The sequence below is a fragment of the Globicephala melas genome, chromosome 7 (genome assembly GCF_963455315.2).
Source record: "Globicephala melas chromosome 7, mGloMel1.2, whole genome shotgun sequence".
Taxonomy (NCBI): Eukaryota; Metazoa; Chordata; class Mammalia; order Artiodactyla; family Delphinidae; genus Globicephala; species Globicephala melas.
Genome location: NC_083320.1, coordinates 9,762,281 through 9,782,069, shown reverse-complemented (window position 1 = coordinate 9,782,069; position 19,789 = coordinate 9,762,281). Strand labels below are relative to the sequence as shown.

Genomic DNA, 19,789 nt, shown 5'->3' with positions numbered 1-19,789 from the left:
CCAATCAATTAGAAAAATATATCTAACTAGGGAGAATTTTATTCAAGAAGAAAAGGATCCACGGATTTCCTTTGTTTTTCAAGCCAGAAAAGAAACTCAGCTAAAAAGGCTTAACTGAACTTCCTGGCGAAATGTGGGCTGTTTTTCTTTTTGTTTGTTTGTTTATTTAAAATGACAATTATCTAAATTATAATATGGTAAGTTGTGCTTAAGTTTTTTAACTATTAAAAATAGAATAATAGCAATGAAGAAAAAGAAACCAACGATTTCTCAAGAAAGATGGCTTTTATTCTCCTTTTTGCAAAACAGGTGTTTATTCTAAAGGACAAGAAGACAACATTCTTTGAGATTCACTCATGAATGTTAGGCTGTTTTTAACTTTCAAAAACCCGTGTTCCTGCCAATTTGCAGTGAATCTGGGCCATTTTTGTCTGGCCCTGTCCAAACAATGAGAAACATGTGAGCACTTTCAGAAATCACCCTGCCTATGTTGGTTCTGAATTCAGATAAGCAGAAAAAATAAACGCTTGCTCAAGTGGGCACTGGAACCGTGAGCTCCTATCCAGCAACTCAGAGCCAGCCCTCGAGCTCAGAAAGTCCTGTTAGCTCAGGCTAATGCGCTGAACTGTTCTGTTTCTGGTTCCTATCACAAAAGTAGGTTAAGATCACATTTGCATTATTTCCGGAGCACTTTTCAAGTACGTTGCCATTTCAGTTGTTTTTGAACTGCTTTCCACATTTAGGCAGTGATAGTGGCCCCTCTGAGGGGAACTTGACCTTCCTGAGGCAAATACACTAGGGATTTCCATTCTTCTATCTTCCCCTACTTCTTGTAGTTTTACGGAAATATTTCCTATCACTCTTCATCAGATTATTTCAATCATCTAGATCAGAGTTTCTCAACCAACAGCAATTTTGTCCCCCAGAAGATATCTGGCAATGTTTGGAGACATTCTGGGTTGTCACAACCGGGGTGGAGGGGAAGGGGTTGTTGCTGGCATCTGGCATAAGGATGCTGCAAACCACCCTTCAATGCGCAAAACAGCCCCCCAACAAAAACCTACGCAGCAAAAATGTTAACAGAGTTAGATGGAGAAACCCTGCTCTATACCAGGGATCAGCAAACTGTGGTCCACAGGCCAAATCTGCCCCAGTCTGTTTTTATAAGTAAAGTTTTATTGGGACACAGCCACACCCATCCAAGTATGTATTATTTATGGCTGCTTTCATACAATGGTAGATTGAGTAGTTGCAACAGAGACCATATGGCTTGAAAAGTCAAAAATCTTGACTCTCTGACCCCTTATAGAATAAGTTTGCTGTCTTGATCTGGATTCACCCAGAAAATCTTTTTTCTTACAGGAGTTTTAGATATTAACCCCTTATCAAAGACATGGTTTGCAAATATTTTCTCCCATTCTGAAGGTAGCCTTTTACCCTGTTGATTGCTACCTTTGCTGCGCAGAAGCTTTTTAGTTTCATATAGTCCCACTTTATTTTTGCTTTTTTTGCCTGTGCTTTTGTTGTCATATCATTGCCAAGACCAATTTTATGAAGGTTTTCCCCTATATTTTCTTTCAGGAGTTTTACAGTTTCAGGTGTTAGGTTTAAGTCTTTAATGCACTTCGTGTTGTTTTTTGTCAATTGTGTAAGATAACATAAATGGCCAACAGGTATATAAAAAGGTGCTCAACATCACTAATCATCAGGGAAATGAAAAGCAAAACCGTAAGGAGATATCACCTCACAACTGTTAAGATGGCCATAATAAAACGAAACAAAACAAAACAGAAAATAACACGTGTTGTTGCGGATGTGGAAAAATGGGAACCTTCATACACTGTTAGTGGGAATGTAAAAGGCTGCAGCTGCTACGTAAAACATAAAAAAAAGTATAGAGATTCCTCAAAAATTAAAAATAGAATTACCATATGATCTATAATCCCACTTCTGAGTATTTATCCAAAAGAATTGAAAATAAGATCTCACAGAGATATTTGCATTCCCATGTTCATTGTGGCATGATTGACAATAGCCAAGAGGTAGAAACAATCTAAATGTCCCTCAACAGATGAATGGATAGAGAAAATGTGATATGATATACACATACAATGGAATATCATTCAGTCTTTAAAAAGAAAGAAATCCTGTCATATGCTATAACATGGATGAACCTTGAGGTCAGGTACTAAGTGAAATAAGCCAGTCACAAAAGGACAAATGCTTCATGATTCCACTCATATGAGGGATCTCAACTAGTTAAACTCATAGGGGCAGAATGGAATGGTGGTATATATGTGCATATATACACTGATATGTGTAAAATGGATAACTAATAAGAACCTGCTGTATAAAAAACTAAAATTCAAAAATTAAATTAAAAAATAAATAAATAAAAGAAAAAAATAGAATGGTGGTTCCTGGGGTGGAGGAGAGGGGAAATGGGGAGTTGCTGTTGAATGGATATAGAGCTTCAGTTACGCAAAACGAAAACGTTCCACAAATCTGTTGTCCGACGATGCGCATGTAGTTAACAATACTGTACTGTACACTTAAACATTTGTTAACAGGATAGATTTCATGTTATTTGGGTTTTATCACTATTTTTATTTTTATTTTTTTGGCCGTGCCGCATGGCTTGCGGGATCTTAGTTCTCTGAACAGGGATCGAACCCGTGCCGACAACAGTGAAAGCATGGAGTCATAACCACTGGAGCGCCACAGAATTCCCCTTATCACAATTTTTAGAATATACACACACACATAGAGTTAAGTCTCTGTTGCCTTCTTCTCAGTGTGGAACAAGGATCACCAGCAGCATCTTTTTGATCGTTTTGCCCTCCCAGCAGATCTTTCAAAAATCAACTTGGAAGGATAATATATAACCCTACAAGCATCTTCGACCTCTGAATTGTGGTGTTATTTATATAGACAAAAAGCAAATTTCTTGAAATCTTGCACAATTGTTTTTATTTTTTGAAAACAGTATCATCATCCTTTTCCATTAGCAACATGAAAAGCAAGTGAGGAAGTTATTTTACAGAGATAATTAAGCTGACGAGGTTTTTCTTCCTTGGGGGAAAAAAAATAAAGGTTTCATATTCTAAAAGTGTTTCTTTAGAGACGGTAACATTTAAATGTCTTTATAGAAATGTCAAGACACCCTTTACTCTGCCAAAGAACCTAAATCGGACTGTTTGAAGAAAAAGGAATCTCTTCCCAAACAGAAGGCTTCTGTGAAAATGAGACTGCCACCCCCTGCTGGTAATTAATTCGGACAAACAAATTAGCCCAGGGCAGCCCAGGGTCTAGAAAAATTAAGCTAGTCCAAAGAATTATTTTAAAATAAAATCGAAGATCAGAAGGGTGGGGTCAGAGTAGCCCCTTCTGGGGCACGGATGTTTATCACCAGTGTTCCAATCTTTGTAGGACTTGATCCTGTATATTCAGCTCCAGTCACTTCCTTAGACTTGATAGAACAAAACAACCAACTGGATGTCGGGAGTGAGAAAGAGAGGTTAAGACGGCTGTCATGTCTAGAATGTGTGAGTAGATGATGCTGCCGTGAACACAACTACGACCAAAGGAATAACAGGTTTTAGAGGAAGTTGCCCAGTTGGATTTTGGACACGTTTAACTTGGGGCTCACGTAGCCAGGTCCACGTGGCAGTTGGGAAAATGAGCTTGAATAGCATAGAAAGAGCACTTTGGGAGCTAGATGCCTGGAAGTGATGTTGAAGTTTTCATCAAAGAAGAACATGGAGAGGAGAAAAAGAGACCAAGGTCGGATCTACGTGGATGGGCAGATGGACAGCAAGAAGCCCAATCGGGACTCGGAGCAGGGACGGAGGAAGGAGAGGGGGAAACCCCAAGGAGTGCGGTCATGGAAGCCAAGAGAGGACAGGAAGCCAGGGAGGGCTGGTTAACAGCGTCAAAGGCTCTAAGAGCAAGAATGACAACTGGATAGGAGATCCGGAGGTCACTGGAGACCCTCAAAACCCTGGCTCTCAATGGGGGCTGTACTGCCCTTTAGAGGCTGTTTTGGAAATTGGGGAGGAGGACGGATTGCTTATCATAACGACTGGAGGATTCTACTAGAATTTGGTGGGTGGGGGCCAGAGATAGTAAACACCTGGAAACATCTGGGATTCCCTTGCACAAGTGATGGCCTGGCACCCTCCACAACCTTGGACTGTTCCACTGACCATTCGTGTAGGCAAAACCCTGCTGACAACCTTCGAGGCCTAGAACCTAACTGCTTTACACGTACAACAGTTTTTAAGATATACTGAGTTTTCCTGGAACATATATACGTATATGTATTGATATACTGGGTAAATCAAGAGAAGATTGTACTAAGAGTTGTTCCCCAGTTTGGAATATCACTTCATAAGAGCAATAGCTCTTAAGTCACCAATAAAGCACACCTATATCAGCAAACAAAACAAAATAGAATAAAAATCGCCTCTTCGGGTAATTTTCTAAACACACTACCCAGAGTACCTTCCCCGAACAGTTACTCATTACAATACTCAACTGATTTCCATCACAACACTTATAAGGGTCTGAAATCATATTAACTTTGTTCTTTATCATTATTATTTCTCTTCCTCCACTAGAATATAAGCTTGAAGGCAGAGGCTACAACTGCAGAGTTCTCAGCTGTACCTGCAGTATTTGGTACAGAAAGCATGCTTAAATGATAGCTCTTGAATTAGCACCCCAAATGCCACTGATTAAATCAATACACATTTAAGATATGCCTATGATGTGCCAGAAGCTTCCAGGTACTGTGATTACAAAACTAAATGGCAAGGTGTCCAACCACAAGGGGTTTATTGTCCGGTAGCACGTGAGTGGTGTCTGCTTCATAACAGGCCCTTTACCTGTGTTAACTTGTTTAACCCTCGTGACAACCCAAAATGATAATCATGGCTAGTCCCAATTTAAAGAGGAGGAATTAAGAGTCAGAGAGGTACATACTGGTCAGAATGGCCATCACTAAAAAGTCTACAAATAACAAACACTGGAGAGGATGTGGAGAAAAGAGAACCCTCCTACACTGTTGGTGGGAATATAAGTTGGTGCAGCCACTGTGGAAAACAGCATGGAGGTTCCTCAAAAAAACTGAAAATAGAGTTGCCATATGACCCAGCAAGCCCACTCCTGGGCATATATCTGGACAAAACTGCAATTCAAAAAGATACACCCACCCCTATGTGTGTAGCAGCACTATTCACAACAGCCAAGACATGGAAGCAACCTAAATGTCCATCAACAGATGAACGGATAAAGAAGATGTGAAACATACATACCATGTAATACTACTCAGCCATAAAAAAGAATGAAATAATGCCACTTGCAGCAACATGGATGGACTTAGAGATTATCATACTAAGTGAAGTAAGTCAGACAGAGAAAGACAAATATAATATGATATCACTTATATGTGGAATCTAAAACATGACACAGGGGCTTCCCTGGTGGTGCAGTGGTTAAGAATCTACCTGCCAATGCAGGGGACACGGCTTCGATCCCTGGTCCGGGAAGATCCCACATGCCGTGGAGCAACTAAAGCCCTTGAGCCACAACTACTGAGTCTGCACTCTAGAGCCTGCAAGCCACAACTACTGAGCCTGCGTGCCACAACTACTGAAGCCCTCACACCTAGAGACCGTGCTCCACAACAAAAGAAGACACCCAATGAGAAGCCTGTGCACTGCAACGAAGAGTAGTCCCTAGTCGCTACAACTAGAGAAAGGCTGTGCACAGCAATGAAGACTCAACGCAGCCAAAAATAAATTAAATAAATAAATTTTAAAATAAAATAAAATATGACACAAATGAACCTATCTATGAAACAGAAACAGACTCACACAGAGAGCAGACTTGTGGGTGCTAAGAGGGAGGGGGTGGGGGAGGGATGGATTAGGAGGCTGGGATTAGCAGATGCAAACTAGTATATATAGAATGGGTAGACAACAAGGTCCTACTGTACAGCACAGGGAACTGTACTCAATATCCTGTGATAAACCGTAATGGAAAAGAATACAGGGCTTCCCTGGTGGCGCAGTGGTTGAGAGTCCGCCTGCCGATGCAGGGGACACGGGTTCGTGCCCTGGTCCGGGAAGATCCCACATGCCGCGGAGCGGCTGGGCCCGTGAGCCATGGCCGCTGAGCCTGCGCGTCCGGAGCCTGTGCTCCGCAACGGGAGAGGCCACAGCAGTGAGAGGCCCACGTACCGCAAAAAAAAAAAAAAAAAAAAAGACAACGTGGGTACTTTAATCCTGAAATAGGTGCCCTGTCTCGAGTATACAGCAAAGGCGCTGAGCAACGTCACCCCAAAGGGCACCATTATCCCGAGTCACTGCTTCACACGGGCAGCGAAGACCACTTCCGGGAAAAACTCAAGTAGCCCCAGCCCTGAACTTCCACGATTAATTAGCCCCGCTTTCACCAGTGAGAAGTTCAAATACCTGAATTTTCCTATGTATGAAACAAAAGTCTCTTTACACTGGGCTTTTAAAAACCCTACTCTTCTCCGTTTCCTCAGCCTCATCTCCTGAGACTCACCTCTGTGCTGGATCCGGTTTCCTGCTTGGCAAATTTTGACTCACTGCTCTGTCTTTGATCCCAAACTGTGTTTTTTCTTTAACAACTGTCTGTTCTCTTCTCATTTCCTTAGCACACAGGTGGGTGAATTTAGGAGATGCTCAGTCACAGTGGGTGAGGTGAATTTGCTAGGAAAAGTGGAATCATAGGGCAAAATAACCTTTGCATGCATAAATACGGAAAGTGGTTCTTTTCTTTACAGATGTCTGATTTGTACAAATACAAAAATAAAACGCCTGGAAAAATGTATTCCAAAATTGACAGTGGTTTTTGTTGGGCAATGAAACTGAGGGATTATTTTTTGTATTTTAAATATGCCAGTTCACTTTTTCTGATTTTCCACAATAGAAATATGTTATTTACTTGTGTAACACAAAGGGATAATATAGATACTTTATGGGTATTTTATGTGTAGTATCACAACTCCAAACCAGGTTGCTGATGACCAAGGGAAATGATATCTGTACTCTGTGTCTAACACTTGATGGGACAATAGGAGAACTGGTCAGATTAGGAAAAGTCTGACTTTATTAAGGGTTTTTTTTTTTTTTAAGTGGAAGGGAAGGAGATGAGGGCATTCCCATAGTGTATAGAGGGAAAAATCCAGTCTCCTTAGAAGAGGACACTTTTTGAGACACGAGGGCTAGCCATCATAACAATATATAAATGGTGACTATATAAATACACTAAATTTATGGTAGAAAAGCAAACAACCACTACTCTGAGTTAGTCCTTACAAATAGTTAGCATTCTCCTGAACAAATGAAAGGATGCATTGTAGATGACACAGCTGAATTGGGACTGTGCTCATGAAGGGCCTCAGAAGTCCAGAGAACCCAGCAGTGAACCCACTTAAACAGATGCTCTTGCATATCTAAAGGCGTTTTAACCTTAAAATTGCCCATCATCTTGGGAATGATTGTAACTGTGTAGACCTAAACATTTCTAGACGTTTCCTCTTGGCTCTGCCTTTAGAACTAGGTCACAAACTAGTCACACGAAAAAATCAATCTCTTCATAATTTTTTAGCCTTGTCTTATGAATGTCGTTTTTGGCCATTCAGGATGCTTTTGGCCACTAGAGGGTGGATTCTACCTATGATCTATATCAGCTAAAGGGAAAAAAATGTTACTCGGGAGCTTAACGAAAAGGGAAATGTGCTTTACAAAAGGGACATATACGGCACGAGAGGATGCAAACACTTAAAGAAGAAATATGGTTCCCTTTAACAAGAAAGCTTAACATTCATCTATTTCTTTGTAGTTTACAAATTCACCGATGCGCCCTATAAACATACAGCAGCTATGGTTAAAGTTATCCGTGATAAAGTAGCCTATTTTTCTCACTGACTCGCTCTAAAAATTATTTTTAAAAATGTAAATGCTTATAACACCATGGCGAAAGCACTAGGATTCAAGATTAAGTGTAACGACAAGATAGTATTTTCAACTTGATTTTAAAGATTATTGCGGTATGTGTGTTTAGTTATAAACAGTAAGTAACTTTTTTTTTTTTTTTTTTTGCGGTACGCGGGCCTCTCACTGTTGTGGCCTCTCTCGTTGCGGAGCACAGGCTCCGGACGCGCAGGCTCAGCGGCCATGGCTCACGGGCCCAGCCGCTCCGCGGCATGTGGGAACTTCCCGGACTGGGGCACGAACCCGTGTCCCCTGCATCGGCAGGCGGACTCTCAACCACTGCGCCACCAGAGAAGTCCTATAAACAGTAAGTAAATTATTTTAATGGCATAATGTTATAACCTCATTGATTATCTAGGATGTTTATAAACACATGTAAAAATGACTTGGCTTGTAGTTGAGATGAGGTAGAGGATGAGGAGATCCGGAAAAGAAAAAGTAGGCATAAAGCCCTCACATTCTAGGGCTTCCCTGGTGGCGTAGTGGTTGAGAGTCCACCTGCCGATGCAGGGGACGCGGGTTCGTGCCCCGGTCCGGGAAGATCCCACATGCCGCGGAGTGGCTGGGCCCGTGAGCCATGGCCGCTGAGCCTGCGCGTCCGGAGCCTGTGCTCCTCAACAGGAGAGGCCACAGCAGTGAGAGACCCGCGTACCGTAAAAGCCCTCACATTCTAGAGGTTTTTAGTATGAAACAAACACACCAAGATGGACACGGGGCCCAGCACAGGCAACGGATGGGTGACAGGGCAAAATCAAAGAGTAGGGTTCTAATAGGCACCTTGGAAAGAAAATAAAACCTAGATGACCATTTTCACACAAGTATGTATGTTAACAAAGAGGAATTTTAAAAGGTTAAAGTACAGGGAAGTTTTTAAAATGTTTTATTCCTTTTAATTTATTTCACAAACTATGGTTAAATTTGATTTTAATTTGCCACTCACCCAGTGATCACAACATATTCTTTTGCGCTGTTTGCCCTCATGAGGGCGTGTGTCTGTGTTCATCACACTAGACGGGTGGTCCACACAGTGTGGTCCCCAGACCAGCAGCATCTGCATCACCTGGGAACTTGTTAGAAATGCAAGTTCGCAGGCCACACCCAAGGCCTATTGAATCAGAAACTCTGCAGGTGGAGTCCAGAGCTCTGAGATTCAATAAGTCCTCTACCTGATTCTGATCAGCACACTCAAGTTTGAGAATACCTGAGTTATAGAATAGCAATGCACACAACATCTCCCACCAACTTCTGATCCTCAAAGATGCGAGGAAATGGTAGGAGTTACGTATGGCAAGGGCTAGATATGGCATATGGTAATGCTCGGTAACAGCCACGGCCTCCCCTCAGCATATCAGTAAACCAACCATAAAACACACAGTCAGAACGTGCACCAGTCACAGGCATAGAAATAAACCAAGAGTGAAACGTGCAGTCAAATAACCTGCCAGCCACAGACACGGAGACTAAACAAAATTACACGCCTCTTGGGATTTGCTTCAGGGAAGAAAGCGATGCAGAGAAATCCCAAACCAACAGCAGATGGCAAATTTGAAAAGGAAGGCTAAAATGAGGGTCGGTAATAAGGGTATAGAGGTGGCAAGCATTTATAATTTCTCGCTGTGTGACTGGGAGTCACATATACCTGTTCAGAGGAGGAGAGATAAGTCTAAATTCAGATTAGTGAGCACAATTTTTCCCCACATCCTCTTATGCAGCTTCCTTGACCCATGGGAACAACATTTTAGCTGAAAAGAACACTATCAGAAAATGGCAGACAGAACTCAGAGAAACAGAGTAGAATGATGGTTGCCAGGGGCTGGGGGTGGGGAAAACGGGGAGATGCTGGTCAAAGGTACCAAACTTCCTGTTATAAGATGAATACATTCTGAGGACCTAATGTACAGCATGGCGATTATAGTTAATTATACACTGTATTATATACCTCAAAGTTGCTAAGCGTGTAGACCTTAAAATTTCTCACCACAAAAAAGAAACAGTAATTAGGAAGGTGTACTAACACTCTGGAGGTGATCAGTCTGCAATATACACATGTATCAAATCAACACTCTGTACATCTTAAACAAGTTATAGGTCAATTAAATTTCAGTCAAGCTGAAAACAATTTTTAATTTAAAAATTTTAAGAAAATGGCAATCTACAAAGACTTTTATGAACCAAAAATTGGGAAACATGATCTGACAAAGTTGTGCTGTTTCTAGTGATAACATGCAGTCTCATGGAGACGCAGTTTGGTACCAAGGTGTTTGTGTGATGGAAAACAAAACTTGTGACTGGCATTTTTCCAGAAAATTCTGGTGCATGGACTCTGCGATGCAGACCGTAGATGTTTTTCCCCAGGTATGTTTACTTCCACCCTCATATCACTGGGGACATTCAAAGAGACAATGCAACAGTGCAATCTTCTAACTCTCTATTATTAGTCATGGCTATTCTCAAGTAAACATGCTGAATCTTAAAGATTGTTAAACGATATGGAAATGCGTCATAGTCATTCAAGAGTATTTTTAGAAGCACACACCTCCCACTTGGCCACCATCCCCAAGGGTTGTAAACTCATAAGGGCCCAAGCTGACTCTTAGAGTTAGGACTTTAACTAAAGAACTTCATGGAGACAATTAACCACCAGAACTGTACCTCGAGGCAACCAGATTACAAAGGAAATTTCAAAATGTAAGTAAGCTGGAGTCAGAACTCAATAATTTTAGTAAATCCTCAATTCTATTCCTATTGCCTCTACTGATTGAATATTAAGGATGCCTAATAGTAATAAGGCATTTATTCATTTAGGGTCACAAAGCAGTGGAAAGTCAAAGTTCTGGACATCAGAGCTTTCTCAGGCAGAGAACTAAAAAACAAAAGTCAAATATGAAGAGGAAAGATTATTACACTTGCCTATTTGACGATTTTTTTTATAGCTAGCAAATTCAATTTTATTTTTTAAAACTCTTTATCTACCACCTGCATATCCTTTGGAACCCAGACTGTGTGTTCTGAACCCTGGCATGTTTCTAGACTGCCTCCCCTTCAGAAATACATAAATATTTGAGACCATTACTATAAAAAGAATAAAGTCGAGAGGCCAAACAGTCCCAAGACAGTGTTACTTTTAAAAATTATTTGAGATTATCTGCACCTCTGTTCCTCTTTGAAGCAAACGTAAATCTTGTGATTTTTTTTCTATTGGGAAATTTGATATTTTCAAACATATAAAAGCTCTGTGGAAGAGCAGTTTCCTTAATTAGGTACATCCAGCAGCCATCAGCTCAAGTGAAATCGTAAGTCTCAGTTACAGGCAGCCCTCAGCATCCACTGTGAAGCCGCTGAATCTGCAGTGAAACGAGACCAGAAGCGGCTCACCTACCTACGAGCAGTTCGATCTCTTTGGAAGTCAAAGTCGTGCTGCCCTGTGCTGGGAAGTCAGAAACTATTGCTCAAGAGTCACTCGGACCACAATCAAGGCCACTCCTCAAGCATGGCTTTGAGGTGTCCTCTAGGAGCCCTGAAATGCGGTCCTACTCAATTCTAAGCCCAAAGCCCTTTCCCTCACACCTGGTATGAGAGGCAAGGCGTGCCTAATTTTAATTCTCAATTTCCAAATTCCCAGACATTCTCAGCAAGCCAAAAAATGTTAGCAATCGGATCATAATAACTTCCAACCACAACGCAAGAGTCAGTGGCTCAGTTACAAAACAGTTTTAAACAAGTTCCCATCTGACTTCCAGGGCCATGGGCTTGATAAGAATTTCCTGAAATTATGTGCTGGCAGTGCTTCAAACAGAGCCATCCTCAGAAATGCACTGGTTAGTGACGTAAGCTGTTATCAGCGGCCACTTCTGACTTCCATTCCAGGTAAGAAGATGTAAAGTGATTTCCGCCGTCCTCGCTGACCCTGCCAGTTCCTACCGCCGGGAGGTAAATCTCATACCTTTTCAACAGGACTTCAGCCAAGAATGCATTCTGAATGATTTGAATTTGAAGTGCTGCTGTGGGGGCAGAAATCCCTCCTAATTAAAGGCCAGTTCATTAACACTTTCATCCATATGGATTAGGCATTTACAGCGAGGTTAAATAGACTGTGGATCGATTTTTAATGTCAAGAATCTCATCAAAATTCCTTATGCAGCACCAGCAAGTGCCCTTCACTCATTACCACTGTCCTTCCCGCCCTCGTATTAATCCCTCAGGCCACTAGCCTAAATTAGAAGGCAAATATCACAAAGTCTCCCTGAACACGCCCCGAAATTAGAATCAAAACAAAATGGTGATGAAGAATGGCCACGGGGGTAATTGTGAACACCACGAGGACAGGTCCCTTAGTGTCTGGCCGTCTGGGCAAGCCTGACTCAGCTCCTCGCTCCTGGGCAATGTACCCCCCGCCACCCCCCGGCCAGTCCTGCCCTCCCAGGAACTTCCATGGCTCAGCCTTGCCCAGAGACCCTCCCAGTCCCAGCGGCCTCCTCTAACCTCTTCTGCTGCTGCCTCTAGCCCCCGCCTCAGTGCAAGAATTCCCTAACACTCTCACCAATCCTTCCCCTTTCGGTTTATACTCTCACCCCATCTATCTTAATAGTTGACTTTCTCTAGCACCCACACACCAGGAACTCCATCCTCACCTCCCTGGTGTCATGCTCAGGACCCAATGCCGGTCGCAAATAACAACTGTTTACTGGCACATCCACTTGGTTGGCCTGCCATTCCCAAAGGCCTTCTGCACATTTCCCTGCTTCTCTGAGTTACCCAAGTTAAAGCCTCAGCAATACCTTTGACTCTACGCTCACCTCTGGTCCCTGAAGTCACATGACAACCAAACTCAGATGATTCCACTCCTCAGACAGATTTCAGGTCCGTCCTTCCAATTCCCACCGCCGTTAAGTTCAAGACCTCACTTCCACTTGCCTGAGCTTTCTGACTGATCTCCTGTCTCATCATCTTTTCTTGACTGTAATATCTAATTCTATCAAAATAATCTTCTGAAAGTCACCCAATCTTTCTTGAAATCACCCAATTCCGTCAAAATAATCTTTCAAAAACACAGATCCGTTCATATACACTGCTGATGCAAAATGTTTCCAAGTCTTCATTTTCTGACTCCTTAGCACCTAGATTCACCCCAATCTACCCCAATCAGCATTTTCAGCCTTACTGCCCATCACTGCATCCAGTGGATCTTATCCTGCAGCCAACTGGATCTCTGAACTTCCCCCCACCCCACCTAGGACTTTTGTTCCATAGCAACCTTCCCCCATGTACAAATCCAAACAACATTTCAGTTTCCAATTCACTGGAAATTCTGACTGAACTATTGTTAATATGAAAATTCAATCAGTATTTTGAACACTCAGTATTTTGAACATTTTAATCAGTTAAGTCCTGCCAATGCTCTCAAACCAAAGGCCACCAGGGACAAAACTGTAGTTGATGCAGTTGGGTTTCTTACTCATTGCAGCAAGGGGAATCTCGGGGTGTCTCAGTCAGAGAGTGTTAGACGGGGCTTATTATAGGATTTGAACTCTGGTTGGGTGATTTGGGAAGGAGTCACTCTGCATGCTGTCAGGAAGCAGGAGCAATTCTACGCTTGAGTATTGCAATGAGTCTTGTCTATGGGTGGAAGTAGGCTAGAGCAAGGCTAAAGCTATAACTGGCGAACAAGCAGCTGGCCCTCATTTGATTTGCAATCAAAGGGGATGTTTGGTATTTTGTGGGTTGCATGGTGACCTTGTTTTTATCTGTACTTAGACAAAATTATGACACGATCTTGTTTGTCTCACTTTATCATGGCCTATGAGTGACCGTGTCTGAGGTCAGTGTTCAGTGTGGGTGTTTACGTCTTTATGTGCAACAGGAAACACCACGGCCCAGCTGTGGTCACCAGCTCTTAACAACTCCAAGGCCTGCTTGTAAGTGTCCAACAAGCCCCCAGATGTCAGGGGCTGCTCTTCTCTTTCTCAGTTCTTAGTGTCATCATGACGTCAAGAGATTTAAACGTTTTCTTAGGTGAAGTACAGATTATGAAGAGCTGCTACTGCCGCAGCGAGGTAGACCGGATTCTATCTGGGTTCCCAATGGGGAGGGCAGTTATCGTATTTCAAAATATAACAGAGGAAGGGCATGATAATAGGGTTAGGATGTGGAGAAAGGAGGCAGTATATTCTATAAAAGCAATGATACTCAAGAATAATATGATGTACAGATCGGGACCCTCCTAGAGCATGTTCGACACAAGAACTTCATCTTAGCAAACCTGGTAAGGTTTCCTAGTTAATAAAACACGAAAATTATCCACTGTACTTATCCAGGAAGCTAAATGCAATTAGGTTTTCATTATCAAGCTAAATCTTTTCATACCATGGTAGGTGTAACTTTTTCTTTACTGCTGTTAACTTGCTATTTAAATCCTGACCATTAAGTCTTATCTTAGATTCTGTTTCGGGCAGACACTATCAGAGTGATGTTGCTAAGTCTGAGTCTAACAGAAGGAAGCAATGCCAACTGTGTCTTTTAGGTCTTCCTGACCAGAAATGCAGCCACAGGGAAGGATGTCAAAAATAGAAAAAACAGTACCTGAGATTCTTATAGATAGAATTTCCTTTACAAAAATTCATTTGGAAAAAGTCTAAACATCCTTTCTTTTAATCCTCTAATGCCTTATACCATAAACTCCTTAAATAGTAACTTAAGGCACACTCTGTAATGGCAAGGTTCATTCAATTAAACAAACAAGGTTGGAGTAACAACTCAAGTGTATCAGGCAGGGGCCAAGACCAGTGAACTCAGGCAAACCACTTCCCTTCTTACCAGAGATTCCTTCCAGGACTGGTCAGCACCCAAATGGCATCTCCAGATGCCACCACTTCTTCAAGAACACATGAGACATTCTTCTCCTTTCAGGGGCAACAGCAGGTCCCAGGCGACTCCAGGCCCTGTGGCCCTGCTTCCCACAGTGTTTGTTGGACTCCAAGTTCTCTCTTTCTCCAGTCCTTAGGAGATTTTAATTTGTAATTTTTTTAGAGTACATGTGGCCTATCACTTAACACTGTCACTGAAAGACAACATTTCAGTGCTTACTCACTGCTGACATTTTATTATCTAATACTAAAATCCCATCAGAACTCCCTAGCGTGATAAGCTCAAAATGAGGTTTGAAAATAAAGCACCTGGCAAATCTGATTTGCTGCCATCAAATGGCATTTTGTCAGATGGGAGCTAATTATCAACCTGACATGATTTCAATCTGCTGCCACTTTATGCAATGGGGCCTGCTTGCTCTCGACAAAGAGGATCAGGCCTGCCACTCTGGAGCAAGACACCCAATTTCACCTACACTCATGAGATTCTTCTATTATGCAAACTAGTGGTAAAGCAATTACAAGCTCTGAAAGATTAAGACTAGAAATTTCGCATTCAGAGAATTGTCATTTTCACCTCTTAGAATGTAAATTCTTGCCAGATGTTAGGATGCCTTTTTTGTTTCACACAATGTCACCTAATGATCTGAGGAAGCAACCCCTCTAAAAGCAATTTTATCTCCCAAGTTCGAAGAGAGAGCTTTGACAGAGCTTCGGGGCTCTACCCCGGGGGACCGCCTACTAAATGCAGGCATCCAGGAACGGAACACACAGTCTTCAGGCTTTCAAGGCTCCTTAGAGGCTGGGCATTGGCTTTACCAAGCTAAATGCTCCAAATGGACACGAATGAAGGTTGAGCAGAGAACAGCAGAGGGGAAGGAGGAACTTCAACAGGAGACACGTCACCCTTTTGGCTTAAGGAAAAGTGTTGGAATCTCCATGGATAGAAAGAAACAGTCACGCTTACTACTCCATGAGAGGAAATGTACTGCGTGTCTCTCATCTAACGCTCTTACACACGACAGAAGATCATGGTCAGCAAGAGGACGTGGTCAGTACCTTGTCCCAGGTCTAGTCTGTGACCTCAACTGCAGCTGAACTCACGAGCATCTAAGACATTATTAGTGAAAGTAAACACCGAGGCCCAGAAATGCCCTGTAAATTCCTACAGTGACAGTCAACGAGTGGGGATCTCATGGGTCCTTTCTCCCACCCTCAGCTACTGCTCCCTGGGTGGACAGAGAGACACTAGGCAGCATATTTTCCACTTAGGACCATGTAAGCATCTGCACACATGTTGACAGACTCTACTTGGTATTACTAAAAAGCCACGTGTATCTTTAAATAACCACAACCCATTTCAAGTTCTCAAAATACACCAACTAAATATAAGGGCAAGTTTAATATGTTTAAGAGCGGAAGTCAGAGGAGAAGGGGAAGAGGAACAAAGCCGCCTCCCGGTCCTGTGACATGTGATTCTTCCCTTTGGGCTCCCTGAGGGAACCAGGACTCCCAGGAGACATGTGTGGAGGATGCTCTGAGGTTCTGCTCCAGATGGCGGCCAAGGGCATTATTATTACCCTCTGTGTTATGACATCCAGAGCAGGGCGTTGGGAGTGGCGTGCTCATGAGTCATGACGTGAGGAAGACCGTTCTCCCGGGACAAGGGCAGCTTATTTCACCTGCAAACACAAAGTGGTCTTGGGGCCCCACTTTCCCAACAGGCAAGGGCACCACACTGCCCGGGCTCCCCCTCAGCTCCCTGAGGCCACGGCACGTGCCTGCAAGGCACATGGAAGAACACTGGCCCCCAAGGGGGCAGCGGCTCCCATCTTCACACTGACAGGGGAGGACGCGTGTCCATGCAGGAAAGTGTCCTCGTGTCACGTGTAGGGTTGAAGAAACTCCTTCCCCACGAGGTTTATGCAAACCCCCCAAATGTTACTGGGATAGTTAATTTCACGCGTCAACTTGGCTAAGCCACAGGACCTGCACGTTTGGTCAAACGCCAGTCTAGATGTTGCAGTGAAGGTCGTTTTCAGGTGAGATTAGCAGTTGCATCAGTAGGCTTTGATTAAATCCACTACCCTCCGGAATGTGGGTGGGCCTCATCCAATCGGTTGAAGGTCTTAAGACCAAAGACTGAGGTTTCCCGAGGAAGGAGGAATTCGGGCTCAAAACTCTAATGTAGACTCCTTGCCTGAGTTGCCAGCCTGCCAACTTGCACTACATTTTGAACTTGCCAGTCCTCACAACTGCCTGAGTCAATTCCTTAAAATCGAGCAAGTTCTCTCCCTCCCTCTCCGTCTCTCTCTCCCTCTCTCTTTCTCGAGAATCCTGCTAATGCAATTACCAGGCAGATTCAACAGCCCCATCCCCTCTGTATTTCAGAACAGAAAGGAAAGGGGCACTTGGAAAAATATCAATCCCATGATCGTTGACAAAACCAGAGAATTGAAACGTCTACATGAAAGAGGTTTTTCAATACCCTTCAAATGCTTAGTTGCTTTTCCCACTCACCCCTTTAGGTGCCTCATGAGTATGAGATGTGCCCCTTGAGAGTTCCAGACCAGGCACAGGACAGTGGAACCAGGGCACCTGGGTTGGAATCTGGACTCAGCCTGAGTGGGTGTGTGGCCGCCAACACGTGGCTGAAGCAGCAATGAGGCATTTCATACCTCGGGGAGACGCGGCTCAACAATATCCACCTGGCAGAAGGGCACTAAAAGGACCAGAGACGTGAAGCACTCAGCTCAGAACCTAGAAAGATGAAGCTCCCTAAACAGTAGCTTATTGTTATACAGAAGTTACTAACAGAACACACTTCCTCCTACCCCTCAACGGGGAGAGAGACACACACAAGGATAATTAATATAATGTTTTAAAGACCAGGAAAGGGATATTGTTATTGATTGTGGGAACTCGGAGGAAGGAAAGCTGATTCAGCCCCAGAAGGGGAAGTCTGCAGGTGAGATGGGGTGACAGGGCAGCTGGCACCCCGGGTGGAGGGCACTGCCTGGGCAGAACCAGGAGTTAAGCAAACCAGGGGACTGGCCAGCCATACTGATGCGCCAGAGGCGGGGACAGGGGGGATCACTGAGCTGAGAAACGTTCTAAAGAGCCAGCTCCTGCAAGGATGCAGACGCGGGCAGGATAGAAACCAGAGGAAAGGAGGAGCTGCCCCGTGTGCGTTTTTGCAGACCACACCAGGAGGCTGTGCGGACACAAACTTTAACCAGGAACCACTCTGACTTCTGAGCGTCAAAACTTTCACAATAAACAATCAGCGATACCAATACAGAAGAACATTTGGAAAGTAAATGATGGAACTTTTGAACATTTACACAGGAAGTCACAGGTCCTCTAACATGGACTGTGCCCCGAGTAAGAATTTTAAAAGGTGATAAAATTCTGAATTTACTGCATTCTGCTTTGCATGCCCATTAAAATGAAAAACGTTCCGTTAACCTCAGAACCCAGTAATAAAAGATACGTAATACAGTAAAAGCTCTGGAGTGACCTGTAGTCAATTGTCCAAAATAATTTAGCTGTTATAAGATTGAGCCTGTTTTAAATTTTCTTCGTTTTGCTTACTTGTATTTTCTTCTTTTTCTACAATGACTGTGAAATGCTCATGAAAAGGGGAAAGGGTGCTTTTCAAAGCCTGCCTAGGGGAAGTCTAAAAAGAAAGGGTGTCATACATGAGCGGGGTTCACTTAGACAGACAGGTAAGCCCATACAGCGGGCCACCCTGTGCTCAGATGCAAAAGTTGAAAGGCTTTGAGATTGGGGAAAGAAAGGACTTCCGGTCCATGCGTCGTACCCACCTGGGTCACAGAGGCATTTATAGCTGGTGCCCACGCTGCGGCACGTGCCATGGGCGCAGGGGCTGAGCGCACAGAAGTCCACGAGCTGCGCGCAGGCTGGGCCCGTGAAGCCCGCGCTGCAGCTGCAGCCGAAGTGCAGCCCCTCGGCGTAGCAGGTCCCGTTGTTCTGGCAGGGCCCCGAGGCGCAGGGGTCCACCTTCTCCTCGCAGGCAGCGCCCAGGTAGCCTGTGGGAAGATGCAGAAGCGGGGAGGGGTAAAAAAATTAAACCGCATTACACTTAATAACCAAGAAACTGGGGCTGCTGTTCTTAACTCTTCTCCACTGTGAACTGATTAATGCACAACCCAAAAAGGTGGGTTTACTTAGCTTTGGTAACCGGGGGTTACATGATGAAGCCCTGTGCTTCCATTTTGGTTGAAATACAACACATATGATTGCTTAGATGTACAGGGACATACATATATTTATATGTATACGTGTGCATGTGTGTATGTATAGACTAGAAAGATGCCAAAAATAAATTAGTGGTGATTCAGGAAGGTGGGATTGGGGTCAGTAGAGGGATTTCACCTCTTATTTAATACACATTGCTGGGGGAATTTATTCCTTATTTTGTTTTAATAGATAAAGATATAATCCTGAATTTAAAAATGAAAACCCATATAAAATAGTGAACAATGACAAAATCTTTCTCCCATCTTTCTCCCTTTGTCCCTCACTCCCTTCTCTAGAAGCACCCACTGTTAGCAGTTTCTTTAATACATGCTTTTCAAAAATGTGGTTATTGTAATGAAAAACGAACTGTGGTGTAGTCATGCAATGCAATACTTCTGGCAACAAAAAGGAATTAAGTTCTGACATGTGCTCCAACGTGGATGAACCTAAAAAACATATGCTAAGCGAAAGAAGCCAAATACAAAAGACCATACATTGTATAATTCCATTTATAAGGAATGTCCAGGAAAAGTAAATCTATAGATATAGAGAATAGATAAGTAGATGTCTGGGGCTGACGTGGAAAGAGAAATTGACCAAAAATGGGCATGAAGGGTCTGCTAGGGTTGACGTAAT

At 43.2% G+C, this 19,789-nt stretch overlaps 1 protein-coding gene across 2 annotated transcripts in view; it reads right to left on the bottom strand.

The window, feature by feature from the left end:
* Positions 1 to 19,789, bottom strand: part of DNER (delta/notch like EGF repeat containing) — a 326,508-nt gene that overhangs the window by 52,307 nt on the left and 254,412 nt on the right. For both annotated transcript variants that reach the window (XM_030882206.2, XM_060301752.1), the window contains exon 8: positions 18,718 to 18,942. In XM_030882206.2, coding sequence (XP_030738066.1) covers positions 18,718 to 18,942 — 225 coding nt within the window. The remainder of the gene's footprint in view (positions 1 to 18,717; positions 18,943 to 19,789) is intronic.